The sequence below is a fragment of the Elaeis guineensis genome, chromosome 11 (genome assembly GCF_000442705.2).
Source record: "Elaeis guineensis isolate ETL-2024a chromosome 11, EG11, whole genome shotgun sequence".
Classification (NCBI taxonomy): domain Eukaryota; kingdom Viridiplantae; phylum Streptophyta; class Magnoliopsida; order Arecales; family Arecaceae; genus Elaeis; species Elaeis guineensis.
In genome coordinates this window covers 110,734,972-110,759,884 of record NC_026003.2, presented here as the reverse complement: position 1 = coordinate 110,759,884, position 24,913 = coordinate 110,734,972, and the positions used below count along the sequence as shown (strand labels likewise).

At 38.6% G+C, this 24,913-nt stretch overlaps 1 protein-coding gene across 1 annotated transcript; it reads left to right on the top strand.

Annotated features, from left to right (window-relative positions):
• The first annotated feature begins 380 nt into the window (after window positions 1–380).
• LOC105054192 (transcription factor bHLH14-like) lies at window positions 381–2,602 on the top strand. The gene has a single exon (XM_019853680.3). It carries the CDS (start codon window positions 1,041–1,043, stop codon window positions 2,358–2,360), a length of 1,320 nt encoding a protein of 439 aa, XP_019709239.2. The 5' UTR covers window positions 381–1,040; the 3' UTR covers window positions 2,361–2,602.
• Window positions 2,603–24,913: the final 22,311 nt, after the last annotated feature.

Sequence of the window (24,913 nt, the reverse complement as noted above, 5' to 3'; positions counted from 1 at the left end):
CGCTCTTTCTTCCAAGTATCTATCCAATCATGCCTTCGATTTCCCTTGGGAGCGGTCCACCTACACTGGCAACACAAGCCCATGGATTCCACCGCCCATGTAGCACCAAATCTCGGAGTCATTTTACTTGCCGGCCGCTACTCAAGCAGAGGGACAAACGCAACCAGATCCCGGTAAAATTAGCCACGTACGTCCAAAAGGATACGGCCCACCACTGAGTACCAATACAAAGAACTAAACGACGAAAGAACTTTTTTGATTTTTTTTTTGGCCTCCGTTTGAAACCACCTCACCGCCTTCCCGGAGGCTTCATCCACAGCCGTACGTAGTAGCCCTGTCTTAATTACTCCACTGACAACGTACGAGCAAGTACAACTACCGATGGAAACAGTGCCCGAGAGAGAGAGAGAGAGAGAGAGAGGGAGAGCGAGGGGGGCCGGAGCCAGTCCTACGTTGCCACGGCCACCGAGGCGCCCGTGCCGAGAACCGCGGGACCACGCCGGCGCGGAAGCCATCACGAAGGATCGCTGCTGCTGCCCCCACTTCCATCGACGACGTACGCGTCGTCGCCTAATCGCCTCATGTACTACATGAGCTATCAACAAATGCAATAATCAACGTGAGAGAAAAATTGGTTGATACGGCCACCACTGTCACAGCGTCACGCCTTTCGGAAAGGGATGGGAAAACGATCATGACCAATATTTCCATATCTGGGAAGTGGAGCAGCATCAATCTCATCTCGTGAACTTTTATGGACCAAAATTGGAGACCAGTGAGCCTATTGGTGAAGTATCTGGCTTCCCCACAGTCAATGAACAGCAAGGCAGCTAAATCGAGCAATCAATATATAGGTGTACGTCCAAAAGGAGGATCATGTGTTGTGCTGTCGCTCGCTTTGTTTCTCCGCCACACGTTATAATCCCCGGAATCACGCCTGGAAACCACCATCATTCCCAGATTGTTTTCATTTCTATTCCATACAATTCTCCACTTCCCCAGCGCCACTCTCTTCTCCCCACCCTTAAGCTAACAAGAAAATGGAAGAGCTCATCTCTCACTCCTCCTCCTCCTCCACTCCGCCTCCTCGGCCGCCATTTTTTTCCGCCGCCTCCGCCCCGGCCGCGACTCCTCCCACTCTCCAGCTCCGCCTCCAGTGCCTCCTGCATTCCCGCCCGGAGTGGTGGGCATACGCCATCCTCTGGCGACCGGCCGTCACCGAGGATTGCCCCGCCGTCCTATCCTGGGGGGACGGACACTTCCGCGGCCCCCGGGACGCCGACCTGCCGCGGAAGGCGGCAACGGATGCACCCGTCGGCAGCGCTTCGGAGGGGTGCGGCGTCACCGACATGGAGTGGTTCTACGTCTTGTCGCTGACCCGGTCGTTTGCGGCCGGGGACACGGCCACCGTCCTCACCAGCGCCTTCGGGTCGCAGTCCCCCGTCTGGCTGGCGGGGGCCCACGCGCTGCAGGCGTGCGGGTGCGACCGGGCCCGGGAGGCCCAGCTCCACGGCATCGAGACGCTGGTCTGCGTCCCCGCCGGCGGGGGCGTCCTCGAGCTGGGCTCGGCGGAGCTGATCCCTGAGGACTGGGCTCTCGTCGAGCAGGCCAGGACCTTCCTGGCTGCCGCCCCGGACGTCGCCGCCGACGCCACGGGTCCCCTGGCCACCCCCGGGAGGCCTCCGCTGCAGCTGAGGAGGGACGGGCTGTCGTCCTGGGTCGACTCCGAGCACTCCGACGCGGAGGAAGGGACGGTAGTGGACCGAAGGCGAGGAAAGAAGCGGGGGAGGCGGGCGGGGACCGGGAAGGAGGCGCCGGTGAACCACGTTGAAGCCGAGCGCCAGCGGAGGGAGAAGCTGAACCACCGCTTCTACGCGCTGCGGTCGGTGGTGCCGAACGTGTCAAGGATGGACAAGGCGTCCCTGCTGGCCGATGCGGTGACCTACATCAAGGAGCTGAGGGCAAGGGTGGAGGAGCTGGAGGCCGAGGCCCGGAAGGCAAAGGAAGAACCCAAGGTCGTAGATCAGGGTGGTAGCGGCCCCGGAATTACTACCACTACTCCAAGTAGTAACAGTACGGTGTCGTCGGAGATGGGGGAGGGGGGAGAGAAGGTGGTGCAGTTGGATGTGGCGGTCGTAGGGACGGAGGAGGCAATGCTGAGAGTGCAGACGGAGAACGTGAAGCACCCGCCGGCTAGACTGATGGGGGCGCTGCGGGACCTGGAGGTGGGGGTTCACCATGGGAGCGTGGCCAGCCTTAAGGGAATCATGGTCCAGGACGTGGTGGTGAGGGTGCCTCAGGGCCTGAGGGATGGGGAGAGCCTAAAGACTGCTCTTCTTGCAAAGCTGGAGATGGATTGACGTTAGCTTCGTTGCCCCACAGGATAAGTACGTCTTCGTTTTTCTTGTTCTCATGTGCTTTCCCGTTTGCTTGTATATAGATTCTAGGAAATAATAAGGATATGATCGGATGGTTTTTTTATCCAGTCGATGCTCAAACGGAGGTGTAGTCTCCGAGTAGTGTGTAGTGTCTAATTATCACTTGGACCGGGTCCGATGGACCACGCCAAATCCCACGGTGGATGACACACCACGCTACCCGTGCTTTCCCTCTTTTTTTTTTTTTTTTTTTGAATAAACCGGTCCATTCATACAATCCTGATACGAGTACAATTAAAAAAATAAAAAAAAATATATATCCCAAAAAAAAATATTGATAAAAGAGAAACACCGTTCCAAACTTCACCAAAATACTAAGCAACAAACTAACCCATCCAATAATTTGCCGATGGTTCGCCTCACGATAGACGCGCCGAATGTGGAAGGAAAGACACCCCCTGTCAAACTTTAGATGTTGTGCGAGAAACAGTTGCACGGTCCCGACCTCCTCTAACCAAGCCACTATTGTCAATAAATCTCCCTCCACAACCAATTGGTTGGCCCCAAAGATCATCCTTGAACGATGCCTTTCCAGATCATTTTTAGCTCTACAATAGGCACAATAGTTTCTACGAGCCGAACATCTCCGGCCACAATAAATTGAGAGTCCGAATCTTGGATCACAAAATCTACACCCTCTCTCTCATCGGTCACATAGCCATCAAAATTGACCTTCAAAAAAGTTGAAGATGGCAGCTCCCAAAAGAAAACCCTCTACATGCACTCTATGAGTAAGAATAGAATCCCAAATATCTCGAGTCCTCAAGATCAAATCAGATGGTGAAGCATCCACAATTTCCATGGTCTAAGTCATGGCCCTCTTAGATGTCAATGTTGCCGACTATTATTTCGTCTCAAAAACTCTAATATTTCAGCAAGTCAGATATGATAAGTAGTATAAGTTATCATAATACTAACAAATCTAGTGGCCTTAGACTCCATGCTTCGCCTTAGCTAGAAACTCCATAGAAACAACCAAAATAAGGGGTAACCAGTCGCCAAACCTGCCACATCTGGAGTATAGAAAGAGCGTATGCTCCAAATCTCATCATTTAAACCACAACTAGGGCAGATAGTTAGAATATCCACCCCTCTAACTCTCGGTAGTGCTCTAGTAGGCAACCGACTCCAAGCTATCTTCCAAAGCAATAGACCCAACTTGAGATGAATATTTTTAAACCTCTAAATTCAGACACCATCCATCGTCCTTATTGGTTCACCCCTGTAAATCTCATAGAGCTCTTTGGACATTGCCTTAGAAGCACATGATGACCAACAAACCCTGATGTCCAGACCCTTTAGGATGGGGACCACCTGAGACAGCACCCTCTCAGAAAACTGATCTCCAAAGAGTCGAGCGACCAATTGCACATTCCAGCCCCTTCTCTATGCTTGGAAGAGGTCACGTATTCATGCCAGGTCGCCAATCTCAGTGTTGGTGAAGGTCGATCACCGGCTAGCTCAAAGGAAGATCGGATAGCCACTGATCATGCAGGAGATCTATCAACTATCCATTCTCCAATAATCACATCATCTGGGCCAGAACATCAGAAGCACATGCTCCGCGATTTGCCCCGATCCACCTGGACCTGGTCCTGAGCAGTCGTGGAAAGCGGTAGGATTAACTTGATTCCCACGAGTTCTGATATGACGCTTTGGCGCTATGCATTTGGAGCCTGTGAAGCTACAGGTGGTTTGGAATCCAATAAACGCGGAGAAGGATAAGAAGTTCTCTGAACTTTCCTAGTTAGGATCCTCTAAAGTTAGGCATATTGGTTCTGTTTGCAAGCAAGGCCGTCCATGTATTACACCACCGTAATGAGTAATAACGAACCATGTCATTTTGTCACACGCCTCTTTATATTGGAGTGGCTACAGTTTAACATACAGTGTGGGCCTGATACATTGTGACAACTGTGCAGCACAATACACGGGCAATCATGGTAGCGGAACCGACCCACCAAGTTCATCAAACTGGAGAGAACAAGGAACACGAACTTTTCTTTTTAACCAGTACGCCCTAGGATGTAGCAGCTATTCAACAACAGAGTCCGTGTTAATCAAGGGAAAAAAATTCCGGGTCCGCTACGATCTTCCCCGGCATTATTCGCTCAGGTTGGCCTCATATATATCTTGTTTCATTCCATGGTAACTAACTAGAATCCTCACCCACTTACTTTCTTCAGCAAATAACCTTTTCGACATTAAAAGTAAGTTAAAAATTTAAACTTGACAAATATTGTTATCTGTATTTGGTTGGAGTCATAAGAGGATAGATAGATGAGATTGGAAAGATGGATTGCTTCTATCCACCATGTGGTTCAAAAAATTATAAAAATGATTGATGAAAAAAAAAGATTATCCATCCATCCTAACCCACCAATTTGCATCATTTCAAATTTAGGATGAAGAAAAGATAGATGAAACAGTGAAATGTGGACTATTACATTGACAAAATTATCCCTCATTAATTTTTTTCAAAAAAACTATAATACTTCTTCATTCTTTCATTCTTATTATTTATATATATTTTTATATATACTATTAATCATATACTATTAAATTTTATTAGTTATTATTTTAATTTTAGTATATAATTTTCATAATTGTAATTAAATAATTAGATTATCTTCTATTTCTTTATTTATATTTACTATTTTTCAATTAACTATCTATATAATATTAATTAATTAACTATTTAAAATAAATTATAAATTAATTAGTTATTTATATAATTAATTCATTAATAATTAATTTATAAAATCATGTATTAAATTAGATATTTATATAATTATAGATTCTAAAGATTATAACTTTATACATTATTTATTTTTTTAATATAAATAAATTTTATAAAAATTAATAATAATAATATTTTAATCAAAAGATAGTTTAGTAAAAATATTATATAAATATCATCCATCCTTTCTTTTATTCATCATATATCAAATGGATGAAAGAATCATTTTTATTCATTTTTCAATATTTCACCAAACATACAAGAGGATGGATGGATTTTTTCTTTCTCAATCCATTCTTCCTTCAATCCATCGTTCATACCAAATAGAGAGTTAGGCTTTACTAGAAAAAAAGATGATTTTTTGGAACTAGTCATCATGCATATGCATATACATACATGCATGCATCATCACTCTATATTTTAAACATAAGATTGATTTAAAATAAAAAATTCAATGTCTGGTAGGTGCTAATTTGTCTTGCTCATAAAATTGTCTGATCAACGAAATGTTAAGTTATGATGAATTTTATGGATTGGTATAGATTTGGGACGACTTTGAAGTTTGAACTGTTGTTATGCATGCATAAACATGTGCAAATTTCCTGGCTTCTTTGGATTCCTAAGAAGAGTCCTGTAATTTTAGAATCGTTTTTATAAAATTTTAGTATTAATGAAGATATTAGGGTTTTTAAAAGTTGAAAAGGTGCAAAATGTATACAGCCACGCTTACAAAGTTTCAAGTGGTGATAGCGGAACATCGAACCTGCAGGCCTCCCATCCGTCACCATCTGCTGGGACGCTCGAGAGGAGAGTAAATAATCCCAAATGGTCTGAATATGTGCTTCGCATTTATCCCCAAGTTAAACATGTATAAAAGGCATTTATGCCCTTTCCAGTTCTTATCTTTAAAAGTTACTCATACTTATTTACTTGGATGATAATATTATTTGACCTGTTCCATATTTTCTGATCGGGTCTAAATGTTATAAATTTTGACCCGACCCGATCTGATCCATATATCTTATGGGTCTATTTTGGAACTTACTATTGGCTACCTAATCTGAATTGACCTGAAGAAAATATTCTGAGTGTTTTCTTCTTTTCCTCCATTAAGGTTAAAACACTCAAACTAGTCTAACTGCATTAAAACAAACAAAAAAGGCCATCTATTGACGTTACCAATTTTTTGAAGTAGATTGTAGTTCTAGATAAATATTAACTCATGGAGTTCTGATCATGATAGCAAATAAGTTTATGAAAATCAAAATTTACTTTGATTCAAAAGTAGGAATAAATTTTCCTTTATGAAATCTTGTTAGTAAACAAATATAGATGCGGACCCGAATCAGACTGAACCCAGACTCTTTTTTGGGTTAAAGCTAGATTATATATGTTTTCGATTCGATCTATATGACATGTTGGATCTAAAATATTTTCCACTGACCAACTCCAACATGATATGTCACCAATTAGATTGGTCTAGATCCAATATCAAGATTCTTACATAAAATCGGCTCAGATTTGGTCAAGCATGCTTGGGTCCAACATGATCCGTTTTCAGCCCTTCTTAAAAGTGAGATGGATGAAGGTGGTAGTTAAGCTTGGGTATCAAAACATAATTTGCCCGTAAGCTCAAGCTAGTGATATCTAAAGATGACATTGGTGTAGGCTTAACTACATTAGAAATTTTAAATTTTTGAGAGTTTTTATTTTTATCTTGAATTTTGATTCATTGCAATTAGGTTATCAAATTCTTGAAGTATTAAAATTTCTTTTTGACTACTACTTCCATCTAACGGCTGTGATAAAAATGATCACGTGCTATCACATAGTATATAGTGTAAGTTAATATCGTATGAAATAACTATAGAACTTTTGTAATCTCTTTCTTCCTTCTTTTTTCTTTCTAGCTAGGGTTTCTATTTTTCATTTCATCTTCTCTTTTTTATCACTATCTCTTCTAAAATCCTACCACCTCCTACACTATCATCATTTTCTCAACCTCTACCATCATTAATTTCAAAGTCTCTGCCATGACCAATACCATCAAAACTACCTCTATTACCACTACCAAATCTACTACTGCTGTCTTCCATAATCCTTAAGAAGTAAGTCATTTTTATGAAGTATATATTACGGAAGATAAAACTCTCTTACACAATAGCTTATTAAAGTTATAAAACTCCTTTAACTATGCTAAGTCATGTACTTATCTTCTTTCTAAACATCTAGAAGTGGAGGTACAAATAGGAGGAATTTTAGAAAAAGTAGTCATAGAGGGAAATGGAGGAAAATAAAAAATAGAAATCCTAATGGAAGAGGAGGAAAAAGAAAAAAAAAGGTTTAAACTTTAATTAAAAAAAAGAAAAAAAAAGAGAAAAAGTTTAAAATTTTATATCAACTTTCATTATATATTGTATGATGGCACGTGGTCATTTTCATCGTAAGTTTTTTAAATGGGGATAGTAGCTAGGAGATAAATTACTGCTGCTTGGACCGCGCCCATAATGGGCTTGACCTACGCCTCTGTTTCAATATTTCAAATGTTCCCAAGGAGGGAACAGTTTCCTTTTGGAAGTTACTTCTTTTATAGTGCACAAACCCACGAACTGCACGCACTGTGGCATGCATGTATAACAACGTGAAAAGTGGTTCTTGATAAGACATGGGACACCTCGTCTTCCCAACTCCCTACTTCCTCCCAAGGAAAATAATAGAGACCTTTTTCTCTCTCTTTCTTTTTTCTATGATAGAAGAAGAGATGAGTCGGATCATCATCCATCATTTCTTTCTCTCTTTCCTTCTCGCATTGCTGGTCCATAGCCCTTCCAAGTGCTAGCGTGTGCAGTGAGTAGTGACGTCGAAAGAAAAAAATCAATCTTTTGATAAATGGATGTGGTGTCCAAAATGATCAAGGGATATATTTGGTTGTAAACGGATGTTCGTCCAATCATATAGTGACACTTTCGATCAGCTAAAAAATATATATATTACTATGAAGCAATCTCGATTGTGGGACTTCAGATATGATTCCACAAAATTCATCATTGACATCAGAGTCAAATTTCGATCCTGAGACCTATGGGTTATGGTCTAAAAATTACCGATGATGTCGTTAGAAAGCTTGTTTCATGCTCTTTCAAATGAATTTATTGACATACATAGCATTCTAATGGATACAATAAATAAGGAAGACAATAGACGTAGCTCTGATACCAATGATGGGTTTTGTTGTACTGAATGTGGATCCTATTATATACAACTCTTGTGTTAATAGTTATTTTTCGTTAAATATCTCTTTTAGCAATGAGAATGATGATGTGAATGTATGGCATGCTAGACTAGGATATATTGGGTAGGATCGAATGAATAGATTGACAAAAGAAGATCTTTTGGGACCATTGGATAAAGTTGATCTGCCTACTTGTGAAAATTGTCTTGCCGAAAAAATAACTAGAAAACTATTTGAAAAGGAACCAGAGTTGAATATCCATTGCAATTAATCCACTCTGATATTTGTGGCCCGATGAATATTAGGGCAAAATATGGAGCTCGTTATTTTATCACGTTTATTAATGATTATACTCGATTTGGTTGTCTATTTAATTTCATATAAGTCTGATGCATTGGAATGCTTTAAGATATACTTAAATGAAGTAGAAAATCAATTAGACAAAAGAGTTAAGACTCTTAGAGCTGATCGAGGATGTGAATATTTATCTGACCAATTCAAAGAGCTGTGCAATAAAAGGGAATAACAAGGCAATTGACTATTCTTGGGACTCAACAAAATGGAGTAGTTGAAAAGAAGAATAGAACTTTATTAGAACTGGTTAGGTCTATGATGGCTCAAGCCAACTTGCCGATTTTCTTTTGGAGGGATACATTGTTGACTATAGCCTATATCCTTAACCGAGTGCCTTCCAAATTGATTAATAAAACTCCTTATGAATTGTGGACAGTTAGAACACCTAAATTGAATCATTTGCAATCTTAGGGGTCAGTAGCATATGTTCACGATTCCTCACATAAATATGAAAAATTGGGTCTGTGAGGAAAAAAATTTAATTTTATAAGATATTTCGAATACTCGAAGAGATACGTGTTTATAGGTGAACATATCGATGGGAGTTTAACCGAGATAGAATCAATGGATGCCACATTCTTGGAAAATGAATTTCCTAATGAAGGTGATATTGATCTGGACTTCATTTTTTATGAGTTAAATGATTTGGATAACGTAAATGCTCATAAAAATGGCATACAAAGAGATGCTCGTGAGATTTATAAGCCTAATGGAAGCAATACGTTATCTAGTGAACATGGTTCACAAGAGCTTCATAGGAGTAGTCGTAAACACATGTCGAAATGTCGGGTTGAGATTGAAGGCGAAACCTTCATGGTTACTCCACAAAATGAGAGGGTCATAGATGGAAGTGGTGAGGATGAAAGTGAGATCTTGAGGGTTACCCAATAAGATAATGAGGAACCCAAAATAGTAAGTGAAGCTCTCTTTTGCCCTGCCAAAGAAAAGTGAAAAATGGCAATAGAAAAAGAAATAGAGTCTATAAAAGAGAATAAAGTTTGGAAATTAGTTGACTTACCGCCTGAGATAGAGCCATTGGGAACAAATGGATTCTCAAAATCAAAAGACAGGCAGATGGGTCAATTGACAGATATAAGGCTCATTTGGTAGCAAAATGTTAGATCTAACAAGAGGGTATTGATTATGAGAAAATCTTTTCACTCGTGATGAGGTTCACCTCCATTCGTCTTATACTAACTATTGTAGTACGTTTGGATTTAAAATTATATCAGATGGATATTAAAATTATTTTTCTGAATGGTGAACTAGATGAAGAGATTTATATGGAACAATCTACTGATTTTGTTCAAGAAGGTCAAGAGTATAAGGTGTGTAAATTACAAAAATCTATCTATGGCCTTAAACAGTCATCCAGACAGTGATATCTCAAGGTACATATAGGGAGGATTTTGGAGAAAGTACTGGTAGAGAGAAATAGAAGAAAATGAAAAGTACAAATCCTAACCGAAAGAGGAGAAAAAGGAAAAAAAAGAAGTTTAAACCCTAGCTAAAAAATAAGAGAAAAAGAGAGGAGGAGTTTAAAATTTCACATAAGCTTTTATTATATATCATGAGACTGCATATGATCATTTTCATCATGGATTTTAGATGAAGATAATAGCTGGGAGATAAATTACTGCTGCTTGGACTGCCCATAATGGGCTTGACCTACGCCTCTGTTTCAATATTTCAAATGTTCCCAAGGAGGGAACAGTTTCCTTTTGGAAGTTACTTTACTTCCTTTATAGCGGACAAACCCACGAAGTGCATGCAGTGTGGCGTGCATGTATAACAACGTGAAAACTTTTTCTTGATAAGACATGGGACACCTCGCCTCCCCAACTCCCTGCTCTCTCCCAGGAAAACAATAGAGACCTTGTTCTCTCTTTCTCTTTTTTCTACGGTAGAAGAAGAGAGGAGTCGGATCATCATCCATCGTTTCTTCCTCTCTTTCCTTCTCGCACTGCTGGTCCATAGCCCTTCTGGGTGCTAGTGTGTGCAGTGAGTGATGTCGAAAGAAAAAAAAAATCTTCTGATAAATGCAAGTGATGTCCAAAGTGATCAAGGGGCATATTTGGTTGTGAACATACGGATGTTCGTCCAATCACATGATGATACTTTCGATCGGTGAGAAAATACACACATTACCGTGAAGCAATCTCAATTGTGGGACTTGAGGTATGATTCCACAAAATCCATTGTGATACCCCAAATCCCTTGCACAAATCTTGAAGCAGTAAAAAAAAAAGAAAGAGAAGAACCAGCATGTGCACTGCATGTGCTGGAAAATAGCGTGGAAGGGGGGCGGTGAGCACGTAAACTCTTGAAGGAGTTTCTTCTTCGATCCAAGTCCTAAAATCACTAAGAAATAGAGTTTAAATCAAACTCAAAATCCTCCCCATTGAAACCCTATTTAAAGGCCCTAATCCCTTTGATTTTTCTCACCAAAGATCATTAAGATTTGCTGCTCTTCTTCCTTCTTACTTTCTTCTAGATTTCCAGCAGGTAGCTTTTAATTTGACCATCAAAATCAACTTAGAGATTCCATCTAAATTGTGATAAGCCACTCCCACTTTTTCCTTCAATCTCTCCTAATTTAGATTTCGAATTTTTACCGAATTTATTTGCTGAACATCATTTGAAAACCATAGTTTTGGGATCTCCTATTTTTTCTTTTCTTTTTGGTTTTTTTTCCCATTGTGGTCTGGCCGTCGCCGATCACCGGACCTGACCGACTATTGCCGCCATGGCCTTCTCTTTCGACCACGGCTATTGCCAATTGGGAGGGGACCTCCCTTGTCTTGGGAACAAGGGGGATCAAAGGATCCCCTCTTCCGTGGAAGAAGAAGGAAGAGAGAGGCGTGGGTCCTCTCTCCTGTGAAGAAAAGAAAAGAAAAAGAAAAAAAAATGAGAGTTTCTCTCTCTTTCTTATCCTCCTACTTTCTCTTTCTAATTTCTCTATCTACAGATTTTCTCTCTCTAAAATTTTCGCTCTCTAGATTGATTCTCTCTCTTAATAGATCTCTCTCTTGAAGTTATTTTTCTAAGATTAGCCCAATGAAAGACTTTTTTTTTGACGATTTTGATCGAGTTTAGTGAAAGATCCAATCCTAAGTGAGATTTTGATTTAGAATTTGTTTAGATCTAATTCTCAATTAAAATTAATACAAGAATATAATTTTAAATAATAGGCACCAAAGAATCTCCTAAAGGTTAATCGATCTGTTCGCTTCGTGATTTGTGAAAGATAAGTAATGAATCATCTTTTTGAAATATTTTATATCTAATTTAAAAGTAAATAATTATTCTTTGAAATCATGCATGATTTATAAAATTATGTTTGAATAAAAAATGATTCTGAAATACTATGGTTTATTGATTATGCATATGTTCAGCAAAAATTATGATATGTTATGATACAAAAGTGTTTTGATACAGATAAGATTTATGCTCTTAGTCTAACTATGTTTTAGTGTGCCCCGCCGATTATATGTTGGTACTCAATAGATCCTGCCAGTGAGGATTGTGCGTTGGTATTTAGTGGATCCTACCAATAGAGATTGTGCACTGGTATTTAGTAGACCCTGCCAGTGGAAGTTGTGCGTTGGTATTCAATAGACCTCATCAATGGAGATTAAATATTGGTCATAGTCGTGGTTGTTGAGTTATGAGTGTTGTGATTCGAATCAGATTTATGATTATAGTATATAAATATTTGAAAAGATTGGATTTGCATTGAATTAGCATGAAATATATTTTTATATTTATTTACAGTATTGTTTTTAAAAATTATATAATTATCTGAAATATTTAGTTGAGATATTTATTACTTACTAGATTGTCTAGCTTATTACCTCTCTTTTTATTTTTTTATTTTCAAATAATTAATTATAAATATGGATAATAATATTGGAACAGAGCTTTTAGAGGCGAGATTTAGCATTGTCAGCTTTATTGAACTTAGATTTATTATTTTATTTTTAGTGAAACTTTATTAGATGTAAGATATTAGATTTAGTTATTTGAATTAAAATTAAATAATAATTATTTGAATTTTATTTTATTGTGATGTATTAATATCGTAATGAGATGTCTTGTATATTTATGGAGAGAATTCTTCATAAGTATGTGGTAGTCGCCGTGATGCTTGACTCATGATCTCGGATCGTGGGCGTGACACCCATCAATTATAATATTTTAAAAAATTAATAATTTAATTATAATAAATTAAAATTTAGAATAAAAATAAAATTTTTTTTTAAAAAATTGAAAATTTTTAACATAATTAAGTCCATTGGTTTAGGACTACTGCTAAAAGAAACTGAGGGAGGGTGTGGTAGAGTCGAAGTGGTGGCAAAGATAAGCTTGGAGTGGGGTGGTGTTCAGTAGCGAAGGGCTTGGTGCCTAGAAATAATGGATAAGATGGAGTAGGCCCGGCATGGTACTAAGAGTTATGGACAAGGTATTTTCGGTGCTAAAGCTCTCGTGATGGAAGAGATAGAAGAATTTATTGGCTAGAACGATTCTATCATATATATATATATATATATATATATATATATATATATATATATATATATTATACCAGCATATCATTTAAGAAAGTGAATATTTTATTAATCAAAATAGTAAATGTTATGGGCTGACCCATCATATTTAACAGTGAAGTTTTTTCATTTAAATTTTTTAATTAAATTTAAATAATAATATATTTTTATTTAATAATAAATAATATATTGATTTATTATTGGATGAAGTAGGATGCTCGATAGGACTATTCTGATCAATAATTTTTGAGAGACACGCAGAGTGCTTACTCGCGGGCGGCAATCCTAGTGGCAGGGCGTGTAGGTCCCTACGTCGGGGGACAGGCTCTGCGCCTCTCGCACTTGTTGCGGCCCAGCTGGAGTTTTTTCTTCTTTTCGTTAAAATTTGAATTTGGAGCAGGGGGTTTTCTAGCTTAAAAAGGCTTTTGAAAACAGTGGTTAAGCGGAGCACCGGTGATTGGAATCGTGACTACTTCTGACCTCCCGCTGTAAGTAGTTTTCTGCTTAATATTTTAATGATCAGTTCTTTTAAAAAAAAAATAATGAATCCTGTTGGGATATACCGACCGACGACCCCGATAGATGACCTCGACTGACGACCGACGAATGACTCCGACTCCGACAGACGATCCCGACCGATGGACGATTCCGACGGACGACTCCGACGGACGACCCCGACCGACGACTGACGGACGATTCCGACGGACGACCCCGACGGACGACTCCGACGGACGACCCCGACCGATAGACGACTCCGACGGATGACCCTGACCGATGGACGACTCCGACCAACGACCGACGGACGACTCCGACGGACGACCCCGACTGATCCCGACGGACGACTCCGATGGACGATCCCGACGGACGACCCCGACCGACGACCGACGAACGACCCCGACGGACGACTCCGACCGACGACCCCGACAGACGGCTGCCGACAATATCCGACCGAAGGTGTGTCGGATAAACCGAAGGTGTGTCGGCCGAACCGACCCATGCTGTTCCCGACCGACCGAGCGGCCGAACCCATATTACCGACTCACTGTCGGGGGTGGCAGCCGACGTCCGACTTAAGCAAGACACCAGACCAGCCGACGGTGCCGCCGGATCATCACCCGACGTCCTGGCAGCCGGATACCGATGTATGATCGGCCAGCCCTCCCAAATACCGTACGATCACTATGGACTGCTGTCCTGTCAAGGACGTACTGTGTGACCACCCTGAAACATTGTCCTGCCAAGGACATGGGTTGATTCTGACAACCTGCGGTGATTTGACAGCCCACGGCGACTCTGACAGCCTCCGACGATTTGACAACTCCTCTCATTGTCTGCGCCATTAATGACGGCGCCATGCCGTGCTCTACTATAAAATGGAGAAGGCAACAGTGCTGGAGGAGATTCATTCAAAACCCCTGAACCCCTCCTCTCTAGCTCTCGCTCTCTCTCGTTGAGCTCCTTGTTCACTATTGTCTAGTCTCCTCTCTGACTTGACCGTCGGAGGGTCTCCATCGGAGCCACCTCCGATTAGTGCAGATTTTTTTTTGCAGGCATTCATTCCCGGCAATCAGACGATGAGGGGATTGACCGCAATAAATCCTTTTCCATTTGGAATAAATTTAACGGAAAAAACACAGCTTCTTTTTATTTAGTTAGATATTTTAAAAACTTAATATTTAAAAAAAAATATCAATAAATTCGTCATAATTTCCTACATCATGTCTAACCTTTCTTGCTTTTTTCAGAAATTACATGAATAGTGATTTTCTATTTATGCTGCAATTAAAAATAACAAAAAAAAATAAATAAATGTAATTCAAAGAGTATTATTTAAAACGAAAAATTTATCAATAGTTATATATATATATGTATGTTATATCTAACCTTTAAATGTTGCAATTAAAAATAATATAAAATGGATATTAATGTAATTCAAAGAGTATTATTTAAAATGAAAACTTTATCAATAGTTATATATATGTATGTTATATCTAACCTTTAAATAATTTTTTATTGCTTATTTTGACTGGGAAGTCGAATGGTCTACCACCTTTGTTGGGTCGTTCTTGTTTCGGATTTAGTAACTATGGTTTGGACTGGGACGCTTTTTTTTTTTTTTTGCTTACTGAGTACAGGTTATGTTCAACGATGGACCGGTTGGGTATGGACTGTTTCTTTCCACAGGTCGGGTTAGTTGGGCTCCATAGCCTGCATATTGTTGAGGGGATTTGGAGCTCACCAAACCCAACCTACAAAAATAAAATATGTGGTAGTCTTTCCACTATTATCTTAAAAACAAAAAATCTTAGAACTTTTGAGAAACGGAGCGGCTTTAGAGCTCCAAATAGAAAAGCATGCTTGTTTGGCTGTCACACCTGCAGAGGTTCCCCACTTCTAATTATTCGTTGCGACTTTGGCTTAGTTCTGGTGCTCGGCGGCTGGCAATTATAACAAGCGAGACAAACATTGGATCCTAAAACCTTAAGGTAGTGTTTGTCAACCATTTTAGTATTTTTGAAATAGAAATATCAATTCTTCAGAATACTTATTTATCATCTCTATTTCAATTTTATGTTTGGTTAAAAATTTATAGAATCCATCGAAATTATATATTATTATTTCTTAAATTAAAATAAAATAAAATTATTTCTCATTAATTTTTTTTAAAATAAGCTATCCTATGGTGAAACATAAAATAACTTAAATCAGGTAGAAAAAAATAAAATTAATGTATCTTTGATGAGAATTATAAAATTCACGAACTCCACTCTCATTTCATAATGTGTTTGAAAAAATAGGATGAAATAAATTTTTATTTCATTTTATTTCCGGTAACCAAACGCTACCTTAACAGCATTCACTGCGTCTTCTAGCATTCCATACCTCTCGTAGAAAAGTGTGCAGTGCCCCCTCCTGATCCGCGCATCCGCAATAGCCTCCTCCGTCTGAAACACCATCCACTCACCACTCATCATTAATGTTGATGAGATATATTTTTTATAATTTTTTAAATAAATAAAAAAATAAAAAATAAACACAAATCTGAGATAAAATGAACAAAAATCTCTTAAAAGAATTAATACAAACATTCTTGTTGGCTTTCTCGAGAATAAATACACTCCTCTAAAATAAATATAAATTTATTCTAAAATAAATAGAAATATTCTAAAATAAATATAAATTTGATATCTAATCTTTATCTTGTATTTGATTGAAATCATGAGACGGTAGATGGATGGAATTGAAAGGATGGATGACCTTCATCCACCGTTTGATTCAAAAAATTATAAAAAGAAGAGATTATTTATCTATCTCGGCCCACTATTTTACATCTTTCCAAATTAAGAGAACGAAGAAAAGATAGGTGGAGCATTAAAAAATGGATTTTTATATTGATAAAATTATTTCTTATTAATTTTTTTGATAAAAATATATTTCTTCACTTTTTCATTCATATTATTTATATATATTTTTATGTTACTATTAATCATATATTATTAAATTTTATTAATCATTATTTTAATTTTAATAAATAATTTTTATAATTATAATTAAATAATTAAATATTTTTTATTTTTCTATTTATATTTATTATTTTTTAATTAATTATTTATATAATATTAATTAACTATTTAAACTAAATTATAAATTAATTAATTTATAAAATAAAGTATTAAATTAAATATTTATATAATTATAGATTATAAAGATTGTAAGTTTATATGTTGTTTATTTTTTTAGTATAAATAAGTATTATAAATTGATAATAATAATATTTTTATTAAAGAAAAGTTCAGTAAAATATTATATAAATATCATCGATCCTTTCTTTCATTCCTCTTATACCAAACAAAGGAGGAAATAATTTCCATCCATTTTTTCATGTTTCATCAAACATATAAAAAAATGGATGAAAAATTCATCTATTATTTTTTCTATCCATCCTTTATTCAATTTATCCTTCATATCAAATAGAGGGTTAACATGCATAGATTTTTATCCCATATGTATTAATGATTTATTTTTAATTTTTTTTTAAAATCCAAATAAATAGAAAAATGGTCATCTATTTTCTTTTTTTCTATGTAGAGATCCATGCGTATTTGGAGCCAAATCAAATCAATTTGAGTCTCTCTCTCTCTCTCTCTATATATATATATTGAAAATGCTTTTACTTAATTTATTCATCAATAATGGAACTATAAATAAACTATTGGCACAATAGCTCTAATATGAGCCCTATTATGAGAGAATTTCACTAAATATATATTTCACGAAGACTAAGATTATCAACGGACAAACTAAACCGTCTCCCTTTACGGTTAAATTTTGATGATGGCCTCTCCGTTTTGCTCTCCCTTCTCCCTGTTCATAAAAATTTGATACGTAGCACTTCCGGTTGTACATGAACCAATTTACAAGTTATTTATTCTAAATATTTTCTAAGATTTTACTTTGTGCAAATGCAAATGTACTCTACCTGCAGGCACCAAGCACACCAAGAAAGCTACATTTATAGAGCCAGTCAGCCTGAGGTGATCTCAAGAATGACCCATCCTTGGCCCAATATAACATAGGAAAAACTATGCATTAGGGTACACTGATCGAGCTGGACCATATAATACTACTCATAGACAATACGCTGATGCATAAAATTCAATAATATTCTACAGATAAAGGAAGCAGGTTTAATTGGTCAAGAGCTAGGTCTCGAGACTATAAAAACTTCACCAAGCTCGGCAACGTTTAAGCAGGGACTCAAACCCAAAAGAAAGACCTGACGCAGCCCATACAAATGAAAAAAAAAAAAAAAAAAGTTTGGATCAAGTGGACTATTGGCTGGCCCAGCCCAACATCTCCATAGCTGGACGAAGAATGGTAGGTGGGTTTCTTTTTCTCTCGTATGGAAATCTTTTAATGAGGATTTTTTTTTTTAAAAAAAAAATCTTTGCCTGTGTGAAAATGAAAGTTTCTCAATCTTCAGTCACATTTGTTGTTCAAATTAATCATTGATCAGAAATTTACTTCATAGTTTCTCAAAGACAATAATGGATCAATTCTCACGTCCGCCGATGTAAAAAGAGTTTTCTTGGATCATCGTAAATATTATACTTTTTGTGTATGACCTATATAAGTATTCTACCTGTGTGGTTTCTTTAACATGTGTGAAAAATAACTTGATGAGAAGGGAAGATGAAAAATGTATAAAGGAAATCATAATATTATTTTATCTCACAAACCAAGACTCTGGGATTCCACAAACACCGAATTGAATAAAATCAACCTGCAGTTTCTACCTGAAAGCTTTTTGTAAGCAATTGGCTTGATTAGATACCATCAAGTGTGATGAAGATAGGAGGAATTCATGATTAACAATATGCATGCGAGTATAGTTTTATTATAACTTAACCATGAGGTCCGTAATTTAAAATCCATAAACTAGCCAGCTAAATTCTCTAACATCCAATATGAAAACACAAGTTGCACGCATTATAGCATCCAACATAGTTTCTATTGGAAGGATTGAACTTAATTAGAAAACTATCCAATTAAAGGTCCAGGGATTTATTCCTTAATATATTCTTGATTATTCTCTGGCATATTCTTGTTATTCCCTATCTATATTTGGGTCTCTGGCATATTCTTGTTATTCCCTATCTATATTTGGGTCTACATATTTGTATTTATAGATCCTTGTACGCACTCTTGATTGTATGAAGAAAAAATAAAAAACAAATAGCTCTTTCTCTTTTTCATCATGGTATCAGAGCACTCGGGTTCTGATCCATTTTTTTCTTCCCCTTCTTAAAACCCTTCTCTTCCATTTTTTTCCCCCTTCTTAAAACCTTTCTCTTCCCTCCACTGCTGATACCGCCTCTACCGTCGCCACCGCTCCTTCTTCCTCCCCGGCCGCCTCCGCCGAGCCCATCATCCCCACCATCGACCCGTCGATCTCATCCGCGCCGCCTCCCACGACTGGGATTTCTTCCAGATCACCAACCACGGCATCTCGCTCCTGGTGCTCTAGCGGACCATCGCCGTCGTCCGATCCTTCCACGAGCTGTCCTCTGCCGAGTCATCCGCAACCCCCTTCTTCCCAGTCACCGCAGCCCCCTTTCTTCCCGACCGAAATCCCTCCGAAGCCTCCGCTTCCGCCGAGTCCATCCGCAGCTCGCCACCGCAGCCCCGAAATCCCTCCAACGCCTCCACCAAAACCTCTTCACGGTCGAATCCCCGACACCAGCCATCGTCTTCCTTGCCGACGGCGTCACCGGCGACGGCATCACCCTCAACAATCCCGTGCTTCACGGGATACATAGTCGGTAACAAATAAAACCACAGTTCTTTCTTTTAACCTTTTATTTATTTCAAAAAAAAAAAATAAAAATAAAAAAAAACAAAAAAAAGGAAGAAAAAAAAAAAAGAAAAAAGAAAAACTTTTATGGCTAGATACTTAAGAAGCCTGCAGTTACAGTGTGTCTGGTGATTCGTGTGTTTGGTGATTTATTGATAATGTGTCTCCGGTGATTCGTGTGTATTGTGATTCATTAATAGTGTGCCAGTGAGATTATCGTTCGTATTTTGTCTGTATGGCCAATCCAATTATTATGCAAGATCTTGAAGGTCTACTAGATCGGCTTATTACAGTTGCCACTCGATCAGGGGGTTCGTTAAGAGATAGTGGATCGCTGAATACTCTTCAAGTGGCTGTAAAACTTGATGGCCCAGCGACATATTTACAATGGGAGAGGAGCACTCGTCTACTTGTACAAGGACGAGATTTGGAGGGATATCTCACCGGCACAAAGAGGAAACCTGCTAATAATGAGCAGGATATGGCTCAATGGAGAATGGAGAACTCTGCTGTTCTGGCGTTTCTTCTAAATACCATGACACCGAATGTGGCCAGAAATGTGCAACTGCTGGAGACTGCACAGGAAGTCTAGGAGACAGTGGCCCAAATGTTCTCACAAAAGCAGAATTCTGCTCAAGCATTTGAGATCCGTTCTCAATTACGTCAGCTTCGTCAGGGAGATTTATCTATCACTGAATATGCCACCGAGTTGAAACGTCTCTGGTCTGAAGCTGATCATTATAGAACTTTTGTTCCACAATGCTCCATCGATGTTGATGGATTTCAGAAATATTTAGAAGAAGAACGGGTTCAGGACTTTCTATATGGTCTGAATCCGGAATATGAATCTGTCAGAGTTCAGCTTCTCGCCAGAGATATTTTACCTAGTTTAGGTCAAGTCTTCTCTACTGTTTTAAGCGAGGAGACACGGCGATGAGTGACTTCTGACTCCAATAGTTCTGTAAGATCAGCTCTTACTGTACAGCCACAGCAGGTAGGAGAGAAGGTATGTTTTCATTGTAAAAAGCCTGGGCACACTAAGGCATTTTGCTGGGATCTCCATGGCCGCCCAAATCAGCCTGGGCGTAGTAGTCGGGGCCGTGGTGGTCGTCGTAGTGGTGGAAGAACTGGAGGACAGAATCATGTTCGTGGACCTGTCCAAGCCAATCTCTCTGAAGAGACCGAGAGTGCTGTACATAGCTTATCTGCAGAAGAGTATCAGACCTTCCGACGAATGATGGAAAAGTATGAATCATCTTCTAACACCACACCTACTCTGGAACAGTCTAGCCACCAGGACAGATATCTTGACTCCTCTCTTTTTGCACACTCAGATACTCCATATAAATTATCACATGCATTTACTTACAGAATATCCAACTCCTGGGTAATAGACTCAGGAGCATCCAGTCACATGACAGGGGCATCTAATAGTTTTATTTCCTATTCACCATGTTCAGGACATGACAAAGTCCGAATAGCTGATGGATCTTTTACCCCTGTCTCAGGAAAAGGATCTATTGACTGTACTCCTAGTTTAAGATTATCATCAGTATTGCATGTTCCATCCTTTCCTACAAATTTACTCTCTATCAGCTCTGTTACTAGAGATTTGAATTGCTCAGTCACTTTTTGGCCTTCTCATTGTCTATTTCAGGAGCTGAAAACGGAGAAGATACTTGGGAGTGGTAGATTGCACAATGGACTCTATTATCTATCAACTGATAAGAAAAATATGAATTCTTCTTTGACGGGGTATGCATTGTCTGTTGAAGGTGCCACTTCAGAACTTATGTTACATCATCGTAGGCTGGGTCACATTCCTTTTTCTATTCTTAGTCGCTTATTTTCGTCTTTATCAACTAAATGCAATAAAAATTTGTTAGTTTGTGATCATTGTGAGTTGGCTAAACACACCAGAGCAGTATTTCCTATATCTGGAATTAGAAGTTCTAAACCTTTTGTTTTAATTCACTCTGATGTATGGGGACCATGTAGTACTAATACTCTCATGGGCCATAGGTGGTTTGTTACCTTCATTGATTGTTTTAGTCGAGTGACTTGGGTCTATTTATTGAAGGAAAAGATGGGAGTTTTAAATTACTTTAAAGAGTTTCATAAACTTGTAAGTACTCAGTTTGGTGTCAAAATTAAAATTCTACGTTCTGACAATGGCACAGAATATATTAATCAGAAGTTCCGTGCGTATCTTCACACTCACAAAATTATTCATCAAACCACTTGTGTTGATACTCCTGCTCAAAATGGAGTTGCCGAAAGAAAAAATCGGCACTTATTGGAAATAGCCCGATCCTTACTTTTTACCATGCAAGTTCCTAAATTTTTGTGGGGTGAGGCTGTCTTGACCGCGGCTTACTTGATCAATCGTATGCCTCTAAGAACACTCGGGTTTAAGTCCCCCATACAATGTTTGAAAGGGTCTACTGATTATGTAGTCACTCCTAGGGTCTTTGGATGTGTTTGTTTTGCTCGCGATCATAGACCTTCAGTAGGAAAACTAGATCCACGAGCATTAAAATGTGTCTTTGTCGGTTACCTTGCTACTCAAAAGGGATACAAGTGCTATTATCCCCCTGAGCGGCGAATGTTTGTTACTATGGATGTTACTTTTTGAGAAACTGAAGCTTATTATGAAAGTCGTCTATCTGATAATAAGACACCAGAATTACTTCTTCCGGGTGAATTTCTATACACACCAAAAAATTTTGATACCCAGGAGGAGTATCATAGTAATGATGTTCAGAGGGAGCCTAGTATTGAGAAAGAAGAAGAGTCCAGTGTGCATTCACCACCAACTGCCCAAGTGTCTCCACCGTTTGAAGCTTCTTCTCCAGAGTCTCCTAATGGTAACAATATCTCTACTACTCCTTCCATTTCTAATCTTAATATTCCTATTGCAAAATGGAAGGGTACTCGCTCAATTGTTCCTCCTGCTCGTTACCATTATGATATCGCTAATTATGTTTCATATAAAAATATGTCACCATCTTATCAAAGCTTTGTAGCTGTATTAGACTCTGTCTGTATTCCTAGTACCTGACAAAAGGCTATGGCAGAACCTAAGTGGAAGGAAGCAATGTTAGAAGAGATGACTGCTTTATCCAAAAATCAGACGTGGGATCTGGTCACTCTACCAGCTGGTAAGCATCCTGTAGGGTGTAAGTGGGTGTATACTATAAAGCAGACTCCAGAAGGCAAGGTGGAAAGATACAAAGCTCTGCTAGTAGCAAAGGGCTACACTCAAATATATGGAGTAGACTATGATGAAACCTTTGCTCCAGTGGCCAAGATGAACTCTGTTCGAACACTGATATTATGTGCTGCTAATTTTGACTGGGAATTACATCAGTTAGATGTGAAGAATGCATTTCTTCATGGAGATCTTCAGGAGGAAGTATACATGCAAATACCACCAGGATTTGAGACCAGAGCAACTATTGGAAAAGTCTGCAAACTAAAGCGCTCACTTTATGGCCTTAAACAGTCTCCTCGAACATGGTTTGATCGATTCAGTCGGACTGTAAAAGGAATGGGATATAAACAGAGTAATGCAGATAATACTCTATTCTATAGGCATCTCAAGGAAAAGAAAACTATACTCTTGGTTTATGTTGATGATATTGTAATAACAGGAGATGACCATCATGAGATTAAACAACTCAAAGAAAAACTAAAGCAAGCATTTGAGGTAAAAGATCTGGGTCCACTAAGATATTTTTTGGGCATAGAAGTTGGACGATCATCCAAAGGTATTTTTCTGTCACAACGAAAGTATGTACTAGATTTGCTTTCTGAGACTGGGATGTTGGGGTGTAAGCCTGCTACTACTCCAATAAATCAGAATCATCGAACAGTGACAGATGGTGGAGCTCCTGTTGATCGAGAAAGGTACCAGCGGTTGGTTGGAAGGTTGATATATCTTTCACATACAAGACCAGATATAGCCTATGCTGTCAGTGTCATCAGTCAATACATGCATGATCCACGAGAATCACATATGGAGAGAGCTTTCAGAGTATAATGCTACCTGAAAGGATGTCCTGGTCGTGGTTTGTTGTTCTCACAACACAATACCTTCCAGGTAGAGGGATTCACTGATGCAGATTGGGCTGGATCATTGGATGATAGGCGATCTACTTCTGGATATTGTACATATGTAGGGAGAAATTTAGTTACCTGGAGAAGTAAGAAACAGTCAGTGGTGGCTAGATCATCAGCAGAAGCTGAATATAGAGCAATGGCTCTAGGCATATGTGAACTTCTTTGGCTTCAGAAGTTGCTTAAGGAATTACAACTTCTAAACAAATTTCCTCTTCGGTTGTATTGTGACAACAAAGCAGCAATTGAGATTGTAAGCAATCCAATACAGCATGATCGTACTAAACACATCGAGATTGACCGTCATTTTATCAAGGAAAAGATTAATCAGGGTCAGATCTGCATTACCTATATTCGGTCTTCTGATCAGGTGGCAGATATTCTAACCAAAGGGCTTAGCTCAGTGTCTGGATTGATTGACAAGATGGGGCTTCGAGATATCTTCGCCTCATCTTGAGGGGGAGTATTGGAAGGATTGAACTTAATTGGAAAACTATCCAATTAAAGGTCCAGGGATTTATTCCTTAACATATTCTTGATTATTCTCTGGCATATTCTTGTTATTCACTATCTATATTTGGGTCTCTGGCATATTCTTGTTATTCCCTATCTATATTTGGGTCTACATATTTGTATTTATAGATCCTTGTACGCACTCTTGATTGTATGAAGAAAAAATAAAAAACAAATAGCTCTTTCTCTTTTTCATCAGTTTCTTTCAACAAAATAATTTGGATGGTCCTCATTACCTCCCTTTCCACACACACACACACACACACACACACAAAAGAAAGAAAGAAAAAAAAAAATCCCAAAACACAAACTTAGATCGATCTCTGCAGACAATAGGCTTCACTGATCATTTACATTCTCAAACCCTTGCGTTCCAACACTGAGTTCAGTAGACAGCATCACACATTGATTTCTTCAAATCACAACAGGCTAAACTGCAAGTAATACGAGGTGAGCAGCCCTAACCTTAACGACGGTAGTTTCTTATAATTCCTATAACAATTTGATTGAAATTAGCATAATCAGATGTCGTTTCAGGTCCCATCTCATGATTTAGCCGGTTAATCTTCTTCCTCAACTTCATGTGGTGACCTTGAAATAACCTATTCAACTGAT

Coding starts and splice junctions, on each gene's coding strand:
- LOC105054192 (XM_019853680.3), top strand. CDS start 1,041: ATGGAAGAGCTCATCTCTCACTCCTCCTCCTCCTCCACTCCGCCTCCT.